Below are 19,386 nucleotides of genomic sequence, written 5' to 3' on the forward strand. Positions count from 1 at the left end.
AGTGCGGTATATCTGCCCCCGCCCAACAGGGCTCCGGAAACCCGGGGTCTGCCCGCGCATTGTTTGCTGGCGACCCGCATCAATGTCGCAGGGCGCTTGCTTATTTGCTCGAGTGCCTGCGAAATTTCACACTACACCGATTCGTTCGACTTCACTAAGAACCGTAATGTTGTTTTTTACGGTGGTACGAGATTGCCGAGCTTCCCAGGAGATGGAGGAGGCAATTGAAAGCGGGATGCGAGCGGGACTGCAATCAGGTTCGATGGCTGGCTGGTGAAATTACGCTCCGAATGGTTATCTCGTCCCGCTCGTCGCATCGAGTTGTATCCCGAAACACCTTAACCGGAAAGCGTCCGTCGGATCATACCCAGAATGGATCTGGTTCAGTCGAGAATCAGCGTCTACCTGAAGAATTGACGGAGCGCGGATTCAAAACTCGTAGCACCTTGTCGACTGAGCGCTTATCGACGCTTCTAGGATCGTTTCCGAACATTGCTAGTTCCTCGTGTCAAGTAACTTTGGGAGAAGTTGCTTTCGTTCATCGGTGTTTCAGGCAGGAAAAAGTCTGTGCGTCGAACGAGCACGAAAACGAGCGCATGAGTGACGAGGCACACCACGAAGCGAGCACACGATAATTCGTTTATTTGCCTCATCACACCGAATGGCCTCATCGCTCGCTTGATGCTTTTTCCGTGCGAACTCTTTACTCGCATGAATACATTGCGTGCAGGTAGCTTGGAAACATTGGTCTGAGCCAGCGCTCGGTGAAAAATCCATTCTACCCGTTACATGGGACTTGCGGAGCCTCTTTATTCAATAATAATTCGATTCGGAGGGCTCGTCACTTGCTTTCAGTAGAAAAAATCACATTGGCGTTATCACTCGAAGTCGATATCTCTTGCAACGACTCAGTTCTTTCCGGAATCGCCCCTCGATTCCCGATGGGTCTGAGAGAAACCATTTATATCCTCTCTGTCTCTATCTCTCGCTTTCGAACAGTCGCACGTGACTTGTATTCGGTTCATCAGGAGTAGGAGGGAATCTGTTGCTGCCCAGGAGAAGTCGCATCACGGTCCGGGAATGGAGTGTCTTCGGGCAAATGTTCCAAAAGTATCGAGATGACGTCGTCACCCATCAATTCCTGGCCGGCGAAACTGCTGTTGCTACCCGAGCTGCTGGTCGACCCCCGGTATGAAGCGGTGGAGTTATGGCTCGGTGTGGAGCTCGCTACGATTTCCGCATCGAGCGATGCGCAGCTCGAATCGTGCTCCGACATCGAAAGCCCAAGTAACGTTTTGGTATAGCCGCAATCCTTGAGCAGCTTGTATGCTCGGTATAAAGCGTAGTGATCGCTCTCGGCTTTGCGAACGATGCGTCGCACAAGGTTCATATCCTGAATAGTCTGTGAATGAGTCGAGAGGCTTAATTCAGTTCATTGAACTGCTTGCGACCGTGTGCTCGATTCGATTGGGCCCGGTCGGAAGTTCGCTTTTGCTCTTTCCGGCAGCATCAGCGGCGACGGAGCGTCCGCTGCAGCTGCATCTGTCCCTAATTAGATGTAATCGCTGCGTTCTCGAGCACTGGCCCACTTACCCGAATCTTGTAGCCCTCGATTATTCTGCGCAGGATGACAGGATCGTCTGGGTTCTCCTGCAGAAGTCGTCGACACCATTGGAGGGAGTCTGAAGAACATTCCTCGGATGATAGCTGGATTTGACTGGAGTCGTCGATCTGTCAAAGCAGGGATTGCCTCAGTCTAGAACGGAGACGGCGCCGGTCGGGACCGGTGATTTGGAGCCAGACTGATCACGGAATAGTGACAGTATCGCTTTCGATACGAGGAGAAGAGGAAACTTCAGTTTTTCTCCTCAACCGCTGGACAACCTTTCGCTCAGAGGCCTCAGCCGCCCGACCAGCCCAAAAAAAGGCCAATGGATCCATTTGCGAAGTTTGCCCGAATAAGAGAGAGAGCGTAGCTTTTTTGGTCTCCCCGGTGATTCCACGCCGCCATGAGGCTTCTCTTCATCCCGATGAGCCGCGAGTCGGTCGACGGAAATTCCCGGAGCTATGATCGGGATTTAGGCTTCCGAATGGAAGTTGTTGCTCCTGTTCACCATAAGGACCGCTATAGAGGGAACAGACGGGGATTTGAAGTTTGTCGCGACAAACGCTCCGGATAATAATTTTTATTGCCTCCGACGACCGGCAAAGGACTAAGATACCCGGACGCAAAGAATGCGTCGAGTTCCCGATTGTGCGTCGACAAGTTGGGGCATCCCTTCTTTCGGTCCCGTCGGGCCGCCTCGACCCCGAGGACGAAGGCAAGGCTCATCAGGACACGTTTCTTCTAATATTTTATTTTCACTCTCAAGCCCTCTCTGCAGATTATGAGCAGCCGCCTGGTCACGGGGATCGCCCCGAGCGACATGCCGCGACCCGGAACGACCGTAAATCGATATTGAGACGTCCGCTGAGGGTTGAGGAGCTTTGTGTTCTCTACTTCTCGGAATTAATTGCTGTCATCCAGGAGCAGAGAGCGAACCTTCTGTGGAGAGAGCCTATTAAAGGGATGTCTCTCAATCCCTACATTCTTCCCTCTCAGCGTCACCGCTTAGCTCAAGTCTCGAATCTCGAGGAGCCGTCAAGACTTTCCCCTGCCAATCCTGCCAGACACGACGAGTCCAATCTTTTGTCTCAGGCAATCCGTGGCCGTTACAGACTCAGCAAGTTCGCCGTTATTCGCCAGTATTTCATGAGAGCGGATGAGCTCTAAAATCTCGAGGCTCATCGGTTCTGCTCAGTATCCCCGATGAGACGGAGCTGATGACTTTTCTTTGAAGTCGAAAGAAACTCGGAAGAGTGGAATGAGCGATACGTGTTCTAACTATAAAACTGGGCCTGGGACCCAGATTCGGGTACTCACCTGTTTTGCCACGATTACTTTCGGGAGGCAGGCGTGGGACTTGACTACGCGACGAAGTTCATGGAGACCGCAGCACGACATGAAAAGCTTCAAGTCGGCGCGGAGCCCGGGATCGACGATCTGGTCGCAGTCAAGAGTTCCCCCACTCAAAGCTAAATGAAGCAAAACCGCTGTGCGCTCACCCAGAACTGAAAAAAAAGAGGATCGTCTAAGGCTCACTATGGGAAAGCGAAGGAGAAGAAGCCGAAGGATCCACAGATGTGGAGGGTTTGTAGATTCGATGATGAATTTTAGATCATGAATTTTTACAAGCGCGGACTTGTGGAGCAGGAATTTCCCACCTCTGAGGATTCGACCGATGAATAGCGTACTCTGTCGGTGCCATTGCTTGAGCGACTGCTGCGTTTCTTCAGGGAGATATTTCTCACAGTTCTGGAGATCATGCGATCGCATAAATGTGTCGACTTCGTTCAGGAACAGATCGAGACACCCGTCGTCCGGGGCGAGAAAAGCAAGACAGTAGCCTTGACCAGGACTGCCCTGCAGCTTCGGGAATAGATGGTATACACACATCACACTCCCGCGAGTCCTGGAATGGGAAGAAGATCAGAATAATGAGTCGGACGAGACCGGACTGATGAGACCATGTTTACCCAGACGAGTTCGAGTTCAGCCATGATTATCGTGTTTCGAGACGGAGCACGTCGATAGAGCTCGCTCCGTTCGCAGCGATTGTCCCGTGATTAAACATTCAGGACGGCTCGAGCGCTCGGTTTCTCCCTACCGTCACGGAAGCGGGGACTGTTTCACTGTGTGAGCCGCGCCTATGGAGATATCGACCGACTCGATATGAATAGTTTTCGAGATTGTCGGAAGAAGTATGAGTCCCAAGAGAGAACTCTATCAAACGTTCCGCCACAGACCATTAAGTTGTATGTATTCTTCCCATGGCTATCTTTCGCCAAGGAGAAAAACGAGCTCAGCGTAGTCGGCAGCAGGTGGATAGGCCCTCTCAAACATTTTTCTGCCCGCTCACACTTATGTACCTACTCTCTCCGCGGAGTTCTCTCTGCCGGTCATATTCCCATGAACCTGGCATTCCGCTTCCCTCTCGATTCGTCGGTATCTCCCGAAGATGAGCGTGCACGGTGTGACCGAAATAGAACTATCTCCTATGGTGTCGAACAAAGTTCGACGAATTGTCAAGGGCGCTCCTTCAACCGGGCACCGCGAACTATTCACCCGCTCACCGTCGGCATTGGTTGAAGATCTTATACGCGGTCACATAGCACCACATTCGCGGATGATGCGGAAGAACTGCATATAATAGGCGGTAGGAAAACCGTGAGCTTCTTCTCGTTGCCATCAACAATTCTGACACGTATATGGCGCGTGATGCTGCTTCGCGGTCTGTGATGCCAGCCACGGCGACAATAGTTAGAGGAAAATTTCAGTGGACAGACGTCCGCTCATGGCTTCGGCTCCCGAGAAAGTTCATCGCGTTCAGTCTTCTTGCCGGCCTGAATTGTTCCTCGGTCTTTTATTTCGACAATGGATGCAGAAGCGGAACGGAAGTTCGAGAACCAATGTCGGGGACGCGGGAACAAGAATGAGTTTGGCAAGATAACGAGACATTGAGTACCTCATCCATCCAATGCCATCGACAAATCCGGAACAACTCTTTTATGCGATTCGGAGTAGCGCTCGGATCATTCGGAGAGCATGGGGGTGTATTTTCCCATATTTGCTGCTGTTGTACGACGAGATCATCTCCGCGGAAGCGGACCACGTTCTCGATTTTGAATGACTGACAGAGTTCATACTCTGACGTTTGTGACTTTCTGGGGCTTGAATCAACGCTCGGTGCCCCGCTTTGCCCAACGATTGACTTCGAATTTCATTTTTGAGGGCTCCACCGGTAGAAAAATAATATTATGGATTATGAGTTACGACTTGATACTCACCCTACGTCTAATGAAGCGGCTTTGGCTGCGGCTTCCAGCACCAGATCCTTGAGTTGGATCTTCTTCTGGAGGAAACATCGGAGATCTGTTTCTTTTTCTCCGCTCAAGTTCGTGTCGAGGATATTCAGGTAGAGATGTTGCGTCACCGCAGATTTGTTGTTGGGGTTTGATTCCAGTTCGGGGTTTGAACCTTTGCTGGAAGTTCAAATCGCGAGTCAGGACAAGTCGGACCAATGGCATCCCCGATCGCTGGTGGGCACGAGCCACCGGCAAGAACAGCCTGCGGCGGCGTTTAGCGCTGTTTCGACACCGGGCCTGAACCTCGATTTCAACATCCGGCATGGAGCATCGCTCCAACATGACTGCGCCGCAGCTGATTGTCAGCTATTCTTCAGTCGGGGTTCGCGCTCTTCTGCACTCATTCAGTGAGCATTCATTCAAAATCTGGAAGCCCATTCCTCTTGACTTAGAAAGCGGTCGATGACCTGATGCCGGCATCACGAATACGCCGCGGCGCGGAACCCACGACGGTTAGAACCCCGCCGAGATGAGCTCTTCTCCGATTCCAGACCAGGCGTACTTTTTTGATTCCCTAAACTTCGTCTACTAGGAAACGCCTCGATGACTTTTTGTGCTTGGATCTTATATAGTCCCAACGGGCAGGTCACCTCCCGACCGGCTGCCTTGACTAGAAACTTCGAAGCGAAAGTATTTTTATCTACTCGGACTGATCTGCGGGATCCCAGAGGCTTTAAAATTCTCACGCCGCGGGTGAGCTCGGGTTTTCGTCTTTAGAGGTGCCCCGAATGTGGCGCAGGCTGTAAGCGGAGCATAATGTGATCAACTCTACTGACCAGATTGACCAAATCGATCAAATCTGCATCTGCTCAGGAACTTTTCGCTAGAAAGTTCATTTTTCCTTGTCTTCTCGAGATCAGGCAATGCGATACTCACCGAGCGCTGTGAGGAAATCAAAAATACTCGCTAGTTAGGCTCCGACCGTTTTTCGGAGTCCAGAACTACCGTCCATCACGACGTCGCCGACCAATAGGCGTATGCGTACTACCACTGTCATTTTCTGAGAACTCTCGGATTCTCAGGGATTGTTCCTCCGTGCGACGGAGAGTTCGAAAGGGATATCGACCTAATCAAAACAAACCCTGATCATGACCTGTTTCCTCCATGGGTCCAAAGAGAAATCGTTGGTTGCCCTGGACCGATGCCCTTCTTCTGCTTCCAAACGCGCTTTTCTTTTATACTGACTGAATGGTCTTTATGGGGCCACAGAAATCTTGTCGAAGGTGAATGAAACAAAGGACGGGGAGACGAAAGGGAAAGCTTGTCTCAGATTCTGATCACAGAAAAGCGGAGCTCATCTGGATTATTCTCGCCGTGTGCGTTTAGAAAGCGTTTGGGAGCGAAATTCGAAACGCGACACGATTCGGACAGCGCAGCAGTGCGATATTTACACGGGCGGAACCATCACAGTTATTCGTCACGGAGTATCAGTCGTGCACCGATTCGCGCATGGTGTTCTTTCCGGACTGGGGAGCGTCCGAAGCATCAGAAAATATCGACAAGCGACCTCCACTATCTTACGAAACATATCGAAGATAGAAGCGATATCGGTCACCGATAAGTGTGAAAAATGTCACGAATGAAAGGGCATCTCACGATTGAGAATCCCGAAAACGGGAAAATGTGACCTCCTCGCTTCATTTCCAGAGGCGAACGTCCGCTGGGCATCTGCGGCGCCGGGTCCATTGTTTACCGGTGACGTCCGCACTGCTTTGAATTGGTGACAGAAGCTCACGGCTATTTTTCAATCGCATGCGCAGCCACTTACCCTGAAGCATTGCAGTAGTAGAGCGCGTAGAAAGTCTCATAGTGAGTATCTCTGCCGAATTCCATTTCGGCTTTTTCGTTCATTGGAACAGTCGAAAGCGAATTTTGGTCCGAGTTGTCGTTGTCAATAAAGCACAGGTCTCCTCCACGACGAGGTCACAGGCTAAGTGTCGCTAGCGCCAACTCAGCGACCTGATCAAAAATCCACTGCTCAGCCAGTTGACCAGAGCGCCTGAGTTTCTCTGACTTCTTCCGTGTCGACTCAGAGGCTCGTCGATTTTGCTCGCTGAGAGCCAGCCGGGAGGAGGCGCTTTCTCCGGAGACCGTCTCGACTATTGCAATCGAACGCGTGGCAGCGGTGGTCGTGATTCGGAGCGAGTTCGAGCTGGTGGCGAGCCGCGAGTCCGTGAGCGGTCCGTTACTTTCGTCCGGCCCCGTCAGGCGACACACGGATGAAGGGACAACGGAGCGATACGCCAAGCGTCCCCATGCTTTTCGGCAGAGCACCGCAACAGCTGACTGCCGAAAGGCGCCGCGCCGTTCGCTGGCTGGATTTGCGGAGTCGCCTCGTTGAATGAACAGACCAGCGAACGGCTGACTAACTGAAGGGACAGCGACCGGCTGTCTCGTGAGTCGACCGCATCGGTTGCCATGGGTCGGGGAGGAGGGACGTAAACGCGTGTCTGCGAGAGAGAAACAGCCAGAGTCAGAGCATGAGAGAAAGCGGAATAGCCGACGAAGGCGCCCGGCAGCGAATTTTGTCGATCGGACGCGTCCGATCGGACGTCGCGGTCTCTCCGGGAACGCTGGCAACCGGACCTTGGGAACGAATATTGCAGCGTCCAACCGGGAGATCGAAGCATAGGTAACGTGAGACGCTGAAGTAAAAACACTTCGCATGTGAAACGTTCGGTCACCGCCAAAAAGAAAATTATCGAAAGCAAATCAGTATCGGAGCCAGGTCTCCCATACGAGCTGAGCAGCCTGGGAAAGCACCGGCGCGAACAATAGTACTGGCCTAGGCTGTCCGCCGTTTGAACGTGCGTAGGGGACTCGCCGTTCACATTTTCCCGACAACTCGAGCCCAACGGCACTCCCGCTCATTGACACTCTCCACTCGATTGCGCATGGAATCTGAGGTCGCGGCCGCTTCGGCGGAACTCAGAAGGTAAACGAAAATTCATTCCCTGCTACCCATTGCATTCATTTTCAAAAGTATCGGCACTCCCCGGACTCCCCTTCGGAGGGCGCGATTCCAGATTTTGGACCAAGCACCCCACCAGACGGGTCGTCCGAAATCGAAGGGGGAGTCATCGAAGCGGCCGCACCGTGATAGACACGGGGACTCGGAACATGCTGGAGCGGGGTCCGGCCGGAGATTGCAATGAGCATGCGGGTACCGATGACTCATATTCGTTATTTGAAGAGACCTGTCAGATCAGGTATGGCGAGGGAGACCTTGCTCCGGCGCCTCCAGAGATCTTCATGAATCGTTTAATTGTACTCTTCTTTCTGAGGGTTTGCGAGCATCTCAATGAAACGTCACACACATACGGTCTGGGGAATCGGAGAGGCTGCTCTGTCTCGTTCCGTTTCGGTGAATTATCTCCGCGAGAGGATTCACCTCTTTCATTTTTTGCCGGTCACGTCAGCTGCTAAAGACTCGAGACGTCACCTTTCGGGCGGTCAGGCTTGGGTGCCGTCTGGAGTCTAGACCACAAGGAGGATCGCAAAGATTATTCCCATCGTGACTCGTTGAGCTTCGGCCCGTCGCGATTTCGCGAATTTAATCATCGAAACGATGAATGTCCGCTCAAATGACGAAAAAGGGTTCATGATCCTTTCTCTATACGCATTCCTCGCCAGTGAGAAGGGAGAAGGTCGGAGACGACCGCCTCGCGCCCCAAAGTTTAAATCAGTTTTAGAAGTTCCGTGATGTCTTGCAGTGTCCGCTAAAATGTGTTCGGGGCTTCTGAGGGAAATCTACGTCGATCTTCGGTGAGCTTGCTCATCTGACGAACGAATGGGCTATCGTCTCCGGTGAAACTTTTCGGGTCCGGCTGGGGGCTACGGAGTCGCAGACGAAGAAGAAGCCCTCTCTCTCGTCTGACTGACGAATTTTTTTCCGGTGCGCATTGGATCATTTCAGCATTGGGATGAAAATGTAGCTCGCGAGAGACATGCACACATGTGACACGACAAATCATAAATCCGAATTAATAAATAAATCGAAAAATGTTTCTGTACATATTTGCGACGAGTACTAAGAGTGCCGAAAAACTGTCGAAAAAGATTTCTGTATATACTAGCCGGACTAGAATCGCCGTTTTGTGAAACCATGAGACTGTATCTGAAAGCCGAGATGACCCCAGAGTTACAAAGCCACAACGACGAATGGTCGCAGAGACATAACGACGCTAAATCAATATTGGAAGGGGATCCGATTCTCGAAAGGAGAGACAAATGGAGCACTTCGAGATATCCCAAAAGACACGTGTACACTCGTTATCTCGTCCATGGGTATCACCACCTCCTATGTAACAAAAGCAGCAAAGACAACTTTCATGATCCGGATGACTCGTGTAGATGCATACATTGCGGTGAAGGTTGCCCAAGATATCACGCCCTCGTTTGCGAAATGGGACCAGGGCTTATGAATATGGACTGATTTAAAGTTCTACTGTGCAATAGCATGCAATAAACATATTATATATATAAATCCGAATTGTCGCGGATTTCCCACCGTTCCCCGAGGCTCAATCGGCGCGCCCCTCTTCGGGAACGCTTGTCTCGTCCCCGGACGATCAGCGATCAGATGAGGATACGATGATAAAATATTCTCCTAGGTACTGACGATGGACGGATGGATGAGCGAATGAGGAAGAAAGCAGGCAGTGAAGGACATCACTCTCGGCTGCCACGAATACGGGCCGAAGCTTGTCTGCTAGATAGCGGGTACAGCGCTTGAAGTGTCACCAGACTCCGCGGTCGTCCCGCTGGGAATATCCAATTATTATGAACTGAACAGCGACAAATAATATACAGAGGCCACAGCAAATGGGGATTTTGTTTTGCCTCTGCTCTCACTCAGTCAGACCTAAACACCGCAAGCAGCCCATTGCCATATTCTCCAAATTGGAGGTATCCACTCAGATGTTGCCGCTTCTCGTTTCTGGAATGAGGCGTAAACCGATTCCACTTTTTTCCCCAGTTAAACGACGTCAGATGTCGTCATGCACCGACGGCGTCCTTTAATTATAGAATGTATTACCCAGGCACGTGCCGCGTAGAAGTCGAGGCATTGTCTTTCCATGCCGTCGACGGTATCCATCGCTTCGAACCCCCGGGAAATCGCGATTCTCTATTAGAGACTCGGAACCTGCCAGCGGGGGCGCTATATGGGAAGTCAGAAAAATTCCACTTATGTGAGGTCGTATCTGATGACGACATAGCCGCTTTGCGGCACTGCGCTCGACAAAATCGCTCTGCTGCGATCCACAAATCATCCGGGAGCAACAAACAGGAGAACAATTGGCTGCAGATTCCAGCCTCAGCTTGGAGCGCCTGTGGAGGATTGGAGTCAGAGTACTACTCGCGCTCGCGTTTCCTGCAGGCTTTTCAAAAAAATTCCCCCGCTCCCCGCAATCTCAGGGCCCTTGGATTTTGAAATCACGATTTTTCTTGGAGATCCCGCAAGGGAGCGGAACCTCCGAGAATTCACGCTCTCTGGTATCATACCGAGAAATGACAGTCAGCTCACAGTGTTTTCCACCGGAGCGTGGGATAATCAAGAGCTACTCAGCGAGTGCACTCTCCGGCCCGAATGTGCGAGCCCTGGGTGCTCCGTGAGGACGTCGGCGCACATGGTTGATTTATAGTTGTGCAGATTGCTTTCAATGTATCGACGACGGAAGCGGCGGCGCCGTCGCCACCGACGAAGAGGACGAACTCGCGCTGACCATTAATTCCCCGTTTTCCCGTTCGTTTCATTTGCAGGCGTAACGCAAGAGTTGTACAACAAGTGGTGGAAAGCGCCAGGGCTGACTTGTAGCCGCGACGAGAAAAACAAGGAGGGAAAAGCGAACGCCCTCGGCATTGGCAACATTGGCGGCGTTTTCGTCGTGCTACTCGTTGGCTTGGCCTTCGCCATTCTAATCGCCATCTTCGAGTTCATCTGGAATGCCCGGAATAATTCACAGGTGAACTTCCCTATCCATCACGGTCACCTTCGCCGCCGAGAAGGTTTTCCCCTCTTTGCGTCCGTGTTCGAGAATCCCGTTCTCCGTTCAGTCCCACTTACCCGCCGAGCCTCGCTCTAAAAGTTTTTCGATTCCTGATCAGAGTTTCCGCTCCGGGAAGCTACAGGTCCCTTCTTCGTCGCTTCCAGGTCGACCGCCAGTCTTTATGTACAGAAATGGCAAACGAATTGCGTTTTGCCGTGCGGTGTGGTGCTTCGAGACAAAGGCCAGCGTTCGACAACAGCCACTCCAGCAAGAGACGGTGCTCAAAGTGCTTAAAAAGTAAGGAATTTTCTCCCTCATAAATCCTCCGATTCTAAGGCTCTCTATCCCGAACGGTCCTTTCTAACAGCTCTCGTCGATCGCTCCGGAGTTCCTGCGCAAAACTGTCTGATTGACTCTAAACAACTCCGAGTTTTGAGCAGAGGCCAAAGTTCGGATAGTAATCGCAGTTCCGCCAGGGTTCAAACCATCAATGGAATCAATATGACGCTGCGAAGGCTCACACTATCGGTAGCATCCGGAAGATTAGCCAATTAAGGGCTGAAACCCTTATCATGCCAGTTAACGGCTGCCGTCGAAGTCGCTAATCTCGTGTGTCGCCGTCAACGGCGGGGATGGCAATCTTGTTAATTGTAGAGTCGCCGTGGATATCGCAAATAGCTCGATGAAGATGGTGACAAGGTCAACGACGGCGGAGTTCCCGAATTCCCTCGTCGGTCACTAAGAAAAATCACGAGAGCCAAGTCACGACTCGCGGAGCAGGCAGGACGGAGGTCCTGGCTTCTGCCGTATCGTCCGTCTGCTTCTAGATGAGCCACAAATATGTCAGCCGAACTCGAGCTCCCACACCGACTGCCGCAACTTACACGTAGCTCTGCTATCTCAACTCCTCCGCGTCGTCGAACGGAACCGGAGTTCCACAGCTGAACGCACGGCTCGGTCGCTCGTCGGCCAGCTATCTCATTGGATAGAGTGGCCTCAAGCACGGAGGGCTCCGGCGACTGCAACTCGATGTATTGATGCTCCCGTCTGACGGTGGCGGAGAGCGAATTTTCCCACCGGACGACGGGAGGCACCGATTTCCTCGGCGTGCCATAGATAAGTCGCCTCTCTCGCTTGCCGGCTCGTTTATTCACTCAGGAGTTCCTTCGTCGGATTGTCGTCGTCTTCGGAGCGGCTGAATTTCATTCGTTCATGTCGGGTCCATCTGCGTGACGGACGGCTCAATGGCGAGACCGTATCGATTTCATTCGGCTGCCCGACCCGATGCGCCACGCTTTATATAGTCAGCAGCTCGTCAGAGGCTGACAAACGCAGCTCAGTGTGTCATCGTCGCTGCTGTGAGCAATCTAGTTAGCTCAGGTGCGGGGGGCGCTCAGAGCAATGACGGAGCTCCAGAGGTGCGACTCGTCGGACTCATCGGCGGTAGCCGCAACGGGCTGAGAGCAGAAGCTTTGTTTTGAGCGGCCGCCTGCTTTAAGCCGTAGAGATCCGAGTCAACGGAGTTCCGAAGTCGCTAATCCCGAGTCGAGAAGTGCGGATCACGGAACGTTGTCTTTGGTCTCGGATTGACCTCATATCGGGCTCGGTTCCCCCTTCCACGCTACGTATGTACATATCTTGGAGAATTATCGTTTCGCTATTTTTTCCCCCTGATCTCCGCGCGACGCGAGAGTCTACATCCATGGGGCGCTCTACCGCGGATGAGCGAGCTCTTCTCATCGACACGACCGGCCCAAGTGGAAGTGATCCGAGCCTAACCTCGCCGCGGAATTTTCGCCTGCGCCCTGAGCGGCGGAGCTTGCCGACCAGGTCGGTGCTTTTATACGGGTCTGCGCTTCGACAAGCCGGCGAAAGTGGAAATCGAAATTGCTGGCGGCTGTCTGCGCCGACGGAGGCAGTCGGAACGACTAATTGTTGCGCAGACGTTCGGCATGGTTGGAAGGATGTATTGATAAGCGAATGGACAAATGGATGAATCGGAGCGAACAAACCTGTTATTTAGATTTCCGATGAGAGAGTCGTCAGCCTGACCGCCTACACGGACTGGGTGGTCGACTCACCCGTTCGTTGGTGCGGTCGGTCGGTCGCTCACTCACTCAGTGTCAGAGCGACCGAACTACCGACTAACTAACTAGGTAACGGTCAGGCTCCTGCGCAATGTGTCCACAGCAAGTGTCTGATTCAGTCGGGTTCCACGAGCAGCGATCAGAGGAGAAGAAGACGGACAGGAAAGAGGATGGAGGACCCCGAGGAAGACGGAAGGATCAACGACAAGGATGCAACGCAGCACAAACGTTGCGAATGGCTCTTCGGGGTGTCTAGCGAGGAACAAATAGAAGGGCCCAATCGTTGGCTCCGAGGACGAGCATCGGTCCTAAAAGACGACGAACATACGAAGAGTCAACGAACTATACAGCGGAAAAGGGTACTAGGTGCTAAAACATGATCTGAAATTGATGAGCTCCGCTGCACTCTGGGGACCAGTTTGGTCTCTGTCCCAGCGGCTATCACTTCCAACGTCGTCGTTGTCGTCGTATATATAAAGATGTTGTTGATGTTGCTTCTGCTACTAGACTGTCGTCTACGTTGACGTTTTTGTCTACTTGATCAGTGTACGGCCCCCGTAGGTCTGTTTCAAAAATGCACGGAGCTCTCCCCGCGTCGTGAATGTGGCAACGGTCAGAGGGAACGAAGGAGGGAGCGGTAGCAACAGAACGAGGACGTGTGAAGGGAAAAAAAGAGGAGCTCGCACTTTAGGGAGTGTGGTTGTTAGAGAGGTGCTGCATAATGCACAGAGCTTGAATAGCGGTTGGGTGGCGGCAGTCGGTGTCATCCGTGAATCCGAGCTGCTCGAAAGGGTTCGTCTCTCTCAAACAGATGGATGAATGAATGGAAGCTCGACTGCCAGTTTGTATGCGGGCGATTGAATTCCTTCTTCCACAGTCCGCCCTTCTGCCTCGAGTCGGACATAATTCAGTCCACCAGATGCAGGAGCCGCGGATCCTGCGTGCGCTCTACTCACAAACAGATGGAGGGAACGTCCCTGAGAGATGATAAGAGATAAAAAGAAACAGACGAAGAACCACGAGAACGCGGGCAACGGAGAGCAGACCCTCCGGTCCGCAGCGTGTTTCTCACTCATTCCCCGCATGAATGTGAGGCTGGAAGGAAGGACGACGACTCGTCCAAGCTTCGCTTTCAATACTTCGTCCCGTCGCGACTTGCTAGTCGGAGGATTTGCTGCCTGTTCACTTGCGAGGCCCACTGACCCAGAGATCAGTTTCGCAATTATAATCAGGCAGCGACCAAGCTCATCGAAAGTCCTCAGTTGCATCGACGAACAGAAGACATCGAACTGAAATATTTCTTCGTCAGAGACCACTACGACTAGGAAGACTCAGGCAACGAAACCAGCAGCGTAACCACAGCGTTAGCCGCGGAATGGCCGAGACAGGCCACTGCAGTTTATGAGTTTAGTTATGAGGCCTGGTTCTTGGTGGTACTGTCCGCTCGCTTGCTCGCTCCTGGTTATCTATGAAGACGATGTCGACGACGACTACCACCACCGCCACTACTACCGACTACGATGATGACGACGCTCGGTCATAGCCTATTGCCTTCATGGTTGTCGCTTCACGGTTGTTGGAAGCTGCCGGTCGGGCAACGTTTTCCCCGATAGCCCCGCGAACCAGCACCAACCTCCGACCCGCAGCTCCGCATCCCTAACATACAGTACCTCATGAAGCCCCTTTTCCCTCGGCTCTCGTTTCCCAGAGGCAGAGCGCCAGCTCACCAGACGTTGGCTGATCGTCCCGGGGCTGGCCCGGGTTGGCCGCCACTTGCCGCCGCCAGCGAGAAGCGAAAATGAGCTCCGTTCTGTCGGTGGTTGACAAGAGCCGTCAACGACGCGAGCCATCATCGATGATCCGTCATTCAAAAACAGCGGAGAGTCCCCGAGCTACAGATGTATCGCTCCGAGAGCATGAATACAGAGATGGGGGGTCGATCGAGTCTCTCTTTCTTTGAGCTTTGAACATCGTCTCTCCTCCTCGCGACTAAAGAAATCGGAGAGCCAGAGCGTGAAAGCGTCCGGGCCCCCTGTCACGCGCTGAGTCATCGTTTGACTTTCTTGCAGGTGGTGGTACATTCGTGCCGTCCGCTTTGGACCTCCCGTTTCCTCCTCCGCCCCCGTTCCCGAGCGGTATTCACCACCACCATCATCGGGAAAACGGGCCGATCTGCGTCGGAATCGGTGGAATGGGCGGAGGCCGTCCACCTTCGCCATACGATTACGACGATACCTAGCATCAGGCCCCGGAGGTCGACAGCAGCGTCGCTTCCACCTCCAACTACGAGATCAATCAGCAACAAGCGCCGTGCAGCCAGAGAGGAGACGGCCGCTTTGCTACGGTGAGTTCCTGGGTTTTTCTTTCCGCCCAAGAGGTCCTGTCCGATGTACCTCCGCATGTACACAATATGCAGCTCTGCTACCTCGATTTCCGGCTAGGTCTAGAAGGTCTAGGACGAACGACGAGAATCCGTCGAGAGACGCTTGTTTCTAAGCGAAGTTTCTGAGCGCGAGTCGTGGTCGGGAGCTTTCGCCCTGTCACGACTTTCCTCGTGCCTTAACCACGTGGCTCGGAATCCAAACGCACGTTTATGTTTGCGTCCGTATGCTCCGGCAAAACGTCGCCGTCCGAATCCACTGCTTTTACGAACGCCTCGGTGCCTATCGGAACGGGTCGCTTGACGTGGCGAACGTGAGGGTATCTTCAGGAGTGGATACAGCACGTATGATCGTTTCTATTCGGGAACGCAGGACAGCCATCTGAAAGTCGTGTAAGCGGTGAATAAATTTGTCTGCGCCGCTGCGCAGTCTGGAAGATATCGTTCGGGGGAAACTTCACATTCCCGCTCATCTTCCTCCGAAAGTCGGTCCCCCGATCATCTTTTCCCCCAGTATTCCCCCGCAGGTCTGGCGGCGTCTCTCTGGGCTGGCCGAGCTTTAGGAGGCGGGAAGGAAATATCTCCTCGAGTCTCTCTTTTGGAGAAATTTCGACGGCGCTGACGCTCTTACTGAGACCTCATGGGTAGCCGACAAGTCATGGCGAGCTCGGAAACGGAACGATCGTTCCACGGATGAAAAACCCCGGTGCATCGAACGCTCACAGAACGGACTATTAGCAGAGTGGGAACGATGCGTCGAGTTTCCACCAGCTTCAGGACCGACGAATCGAGTTATGGGGCCCCAGAAAAGAATTTCCCCTGAAGGGCGGATGACTAAGATTTTCACCCAAGGAGGCTCATTGTTCGGGACGTTCGTCGGATTCTGTATGATATGTCATCTTGCTGGTGCTCCGTCACACTGGAAACGCTCCGGCAGCTCCTGATAGACGCTGCCGAATCAGCGGGCGAATACTTGAGGGAATCATGATCGAGGGACCGATACAGGGGGAACGATACTCTGGGATGCGGTATAGAACTGTCGTGTGTGAATGTCAGAATACGTCAACTCATTCACTCGAAGAAGTAGCTCTAACAATCGTATGCCCTGAACTTATTGGAGTTGGATACGACTCACTAATGAAGTCAGAATTCGATGTCTCTGTTTCGAAGGTCTCACGAGTCTCGCGATCATGATGTTCCGTTCGGCTCCGCTCAGACGAGGCAGGATTCTGAAAATCTCCGAGAGAGGCCCTGAAGAGTCGGCAATGCTCGCGCCCATATCGTACTGATGACGACCAGAGATTGTGTCCAAGAGAATACATCTCGAGTGAGCTGATTGCTTCTTCGGATTGCTCTCGGATCTCTCCCCAATTCCTAATCGTATGCGTCTGATTTGACTTCGACGCCTCTTTTCTCGGGCAACCGGTTTCGATTTCGCAGAAAGTGTCCGAGTGTGGAAGATTCTCACTGTGACGGACTTCCGCAGCTGCGGATGTCTCGCTGAGGTCCAGCTTAATTTCCCTCTTTTCATCACTGAGCTGATCGTGGCTATCTGAGGGAGGATCGCACTCCGGATTTTCTCCGGCCCTCGTTTTGACGACACCTGTCCGCGCTTGTTGGGCCACGTGAAATTAGAGGGAGTATGCCGTTCTCATTAGAGAGGATATTGCGTCCGGCACCGGCAAAAGTCAGAAGCTCTAGAGAACTGGAAACAGTCCATGAGAGGAAATCCAATTTTGTCTTCTCCGTCAATTTTTATCCCGTCTTCTCCTTTTTTTGTTGGAGCGGCCATTTCTACGGTGAGACCAAAAAAGAAATGAACAATGGGAAGCTGGGATCTTCGGCTCCCGCTCGGCGTCGTCATCGTCAAGGCCTTCCTTCATCCTCCTCAGGGAATGACAGGATTGTATCAAAAGCACGGAAGAGATGATTTCGTTTTTTTTGCTACCGTCGTCGGTTGGAGGTCTCGACAGCGAGGCGGCCTCCTCCGCGTTCTGAGCTCTAAGCAAATTATCACATAATCCCTCGCAGGATCCCTCGCTGTCAGTGTGCGGCTCTGGTTGGGTCCGCCAATTCTATCCTGAAGGTGTGACGCGGGAGATACGGAGCTAGCCGGCCCGGCTCCCTCGATTCGTACGGGTGGGATTCCGGGTTTCGGTCCCTGTCGTACGGGAAGCCTTCCGGCCCCGATGGGGCAAGGCGAAAGACTATCCAAATCCTTGCATCGGAGTCTTTTAGAATATAAAGGAACTTCGGGAGAGAGGGAGAGACTCGGCGAAGAATAATCGGGGAACGGATTCCATTCCAGATACCTCGTCGCTGCTCTATGACCTCCTTGGGGCCTTATTGTGGAACAGATTTAATCATGAATCAAGCCGGTCCAGGGGCTCGCTGCATTTGTGCACATCCGCCCAGCCAACCGCCAATCACAGCGTATGCATCGCGTTACTTCCTCAATAGTGATAGAAGTATATATCACAATCACAAGCATGGACACCAGTGTTTGTGCTATCATTCCGTGTACAACCGAAATCGACGGCAGGACGCGATTCACGTGAGTCTATTCCTTCTGTATATTTCTGGAGATTCGAGAGCGGGGATATTTACAATATGATGGGCGGAATTTCCTCCGAACGCACTGAGGGTCGACCCGGAGCAACACCGCCGAGAAAGTACCGGATTGATGATATGCTGACCTCTGGCTCTGTCTGCACGGTGCTTTACTTCGCTGTTCGGTCGAACGGATTCGCCTCAGTCCTAGGTCCAATCAGCACACCCAAATGACAGTCATTACTTACATAACGGTCTCGTTAGACTACCAGTCAGGCAATGACCCAGCTTTCAGATGTTTTTTTCTCCTTTTCTCCTTGCTGCCCTCGCCACTATTGGTGGTGTTCGAGATAAAGAACGAAGGGCATTCACCTAATTCACGACGAAGTGGGTCGTTCGGTCGGTCGCTCTGATCCGCGAGCCCTCAGTGAGTGTATCGAATCGAGTTTGATGCTGTTTTAAGTTTGCTCAGTCTTTCGTTCGCTGCCGTCGGCTCCGTCATTCCTCATTCTTGGCTCTGGTCACCGAAACTCTTCTCGAGTAGAAGACATTTCTGAAGCGGCAATAACTCCTCGCTTCTCTTGTCCCTTTTCTTCTCATTGCTGACGTTCGTACATTCGCGAACGACGATGCGAGTCAACTGCAGCGGCTCCGAACTGTGGCCCCGTAGGCCTCGAGCTCCGTCGTTTTGGCACGACGTCCCCAGCTCCCTCTTGCCTGACGGTCGAATCCTGAGAACGGCAGCAGAGAGTGGGGAAGAGGGAGGAAGATACATTCGCATATTTAGTTCTCCTTCTGGGGATGCGGACCATGGACTCGTCAGCTTAGCTTGTCGTCGAGGTCACTGCGTCCTCTGGATCTCCTTTTCCTGTCCATTGCGAAGAGAACATTGTCCCTCGGCCATTCGCTATGATGGACAATTTCGCGACGGGAAATGAAATCACCTGATTGAGTCCGTGAAACTAAAAGCTACGATCTCCTGGAAGTGCGTGCGAGCTCCACGTAAGGATGGATGGGAGGGAGGCTTGCGATGGACGAGCTGCGGATAGGCCTCGCTCAGCTCCTCCTTGCCGGAGCAAACATTGTAGATTCTATATCGACTCGGCCGATCCATTGCTCCCGAGATATGCGCGATCGATACTTTTTGCCTAGCTATCTCGTGATATTCTCTTCCCCCTTGGGGGATATTCCCTCCGCCGCGCAGTTTCCAACCTGCATCTGATTGAAGCTCGTTCAGATTGAGGCACGGTGTTGACTGCGGTTCTCCGAATCCAGATCCCCTTTCCGAGGGTATCTGGCATTGCCTGGCGATTTCGCTCGGTTCGAGGAACCAACCTTGAATACAAAACCAGGAAGATCCCCTCAATCCATCATTATTTCGTCTATGAAAACAATAGAGCACAGATAAAAGGCG

At 52.6% G+C, this 19,386-nt stretch overlaps 1 protein-coding gene across 1 annotated transcript in view; it reads left to right on the plus strand.

The window, feature by feature from the left end:
• Positions 1 to 15,281, plus strand: part of LOC100903574 (glutamate receptor ionotropic, kainate 2) — a 49,522-nt gene extending 34,241 nt beyond the window's left edge. Inside the window, exons 13-15 of the mRNA XM_029112655.1 lie at positions 10,729 to 10,931; positions 11,120 to 11,252; positions 15,112 to 15,281. Coding sequence (XP_028968488.1) covers positions 10,729 to 10,931; positions 11,120 to 11,252; positions 15,112 to 15,281 — 506 coding nt within the window. The remainder of the gene's footprint in view (positions 1 to 10,728; positions 10,932 to 11,119; positions 11,253 to 15,111) is intronic.
• Positions 15,282 to 19,386: the final 4,105 nt, after the last annotated feature.

Source organism: Galendromus occidentalis, unplaced genomic scaffold (assembly GCF_000255335.2).
Source record: "Galendromus occidentalis unplaced genomic scaffold, Mocc_1.1 scf7180000077524, whole genome shotgun sequence".
Classification (NCBI taxonomy): domain Eukaryota; kingdom Metazoa; phylum Arthropoda; class Arachnida; order Mesostigmata; family Phytoseiidae; genus Galendromus; species Galendromus occidentalis.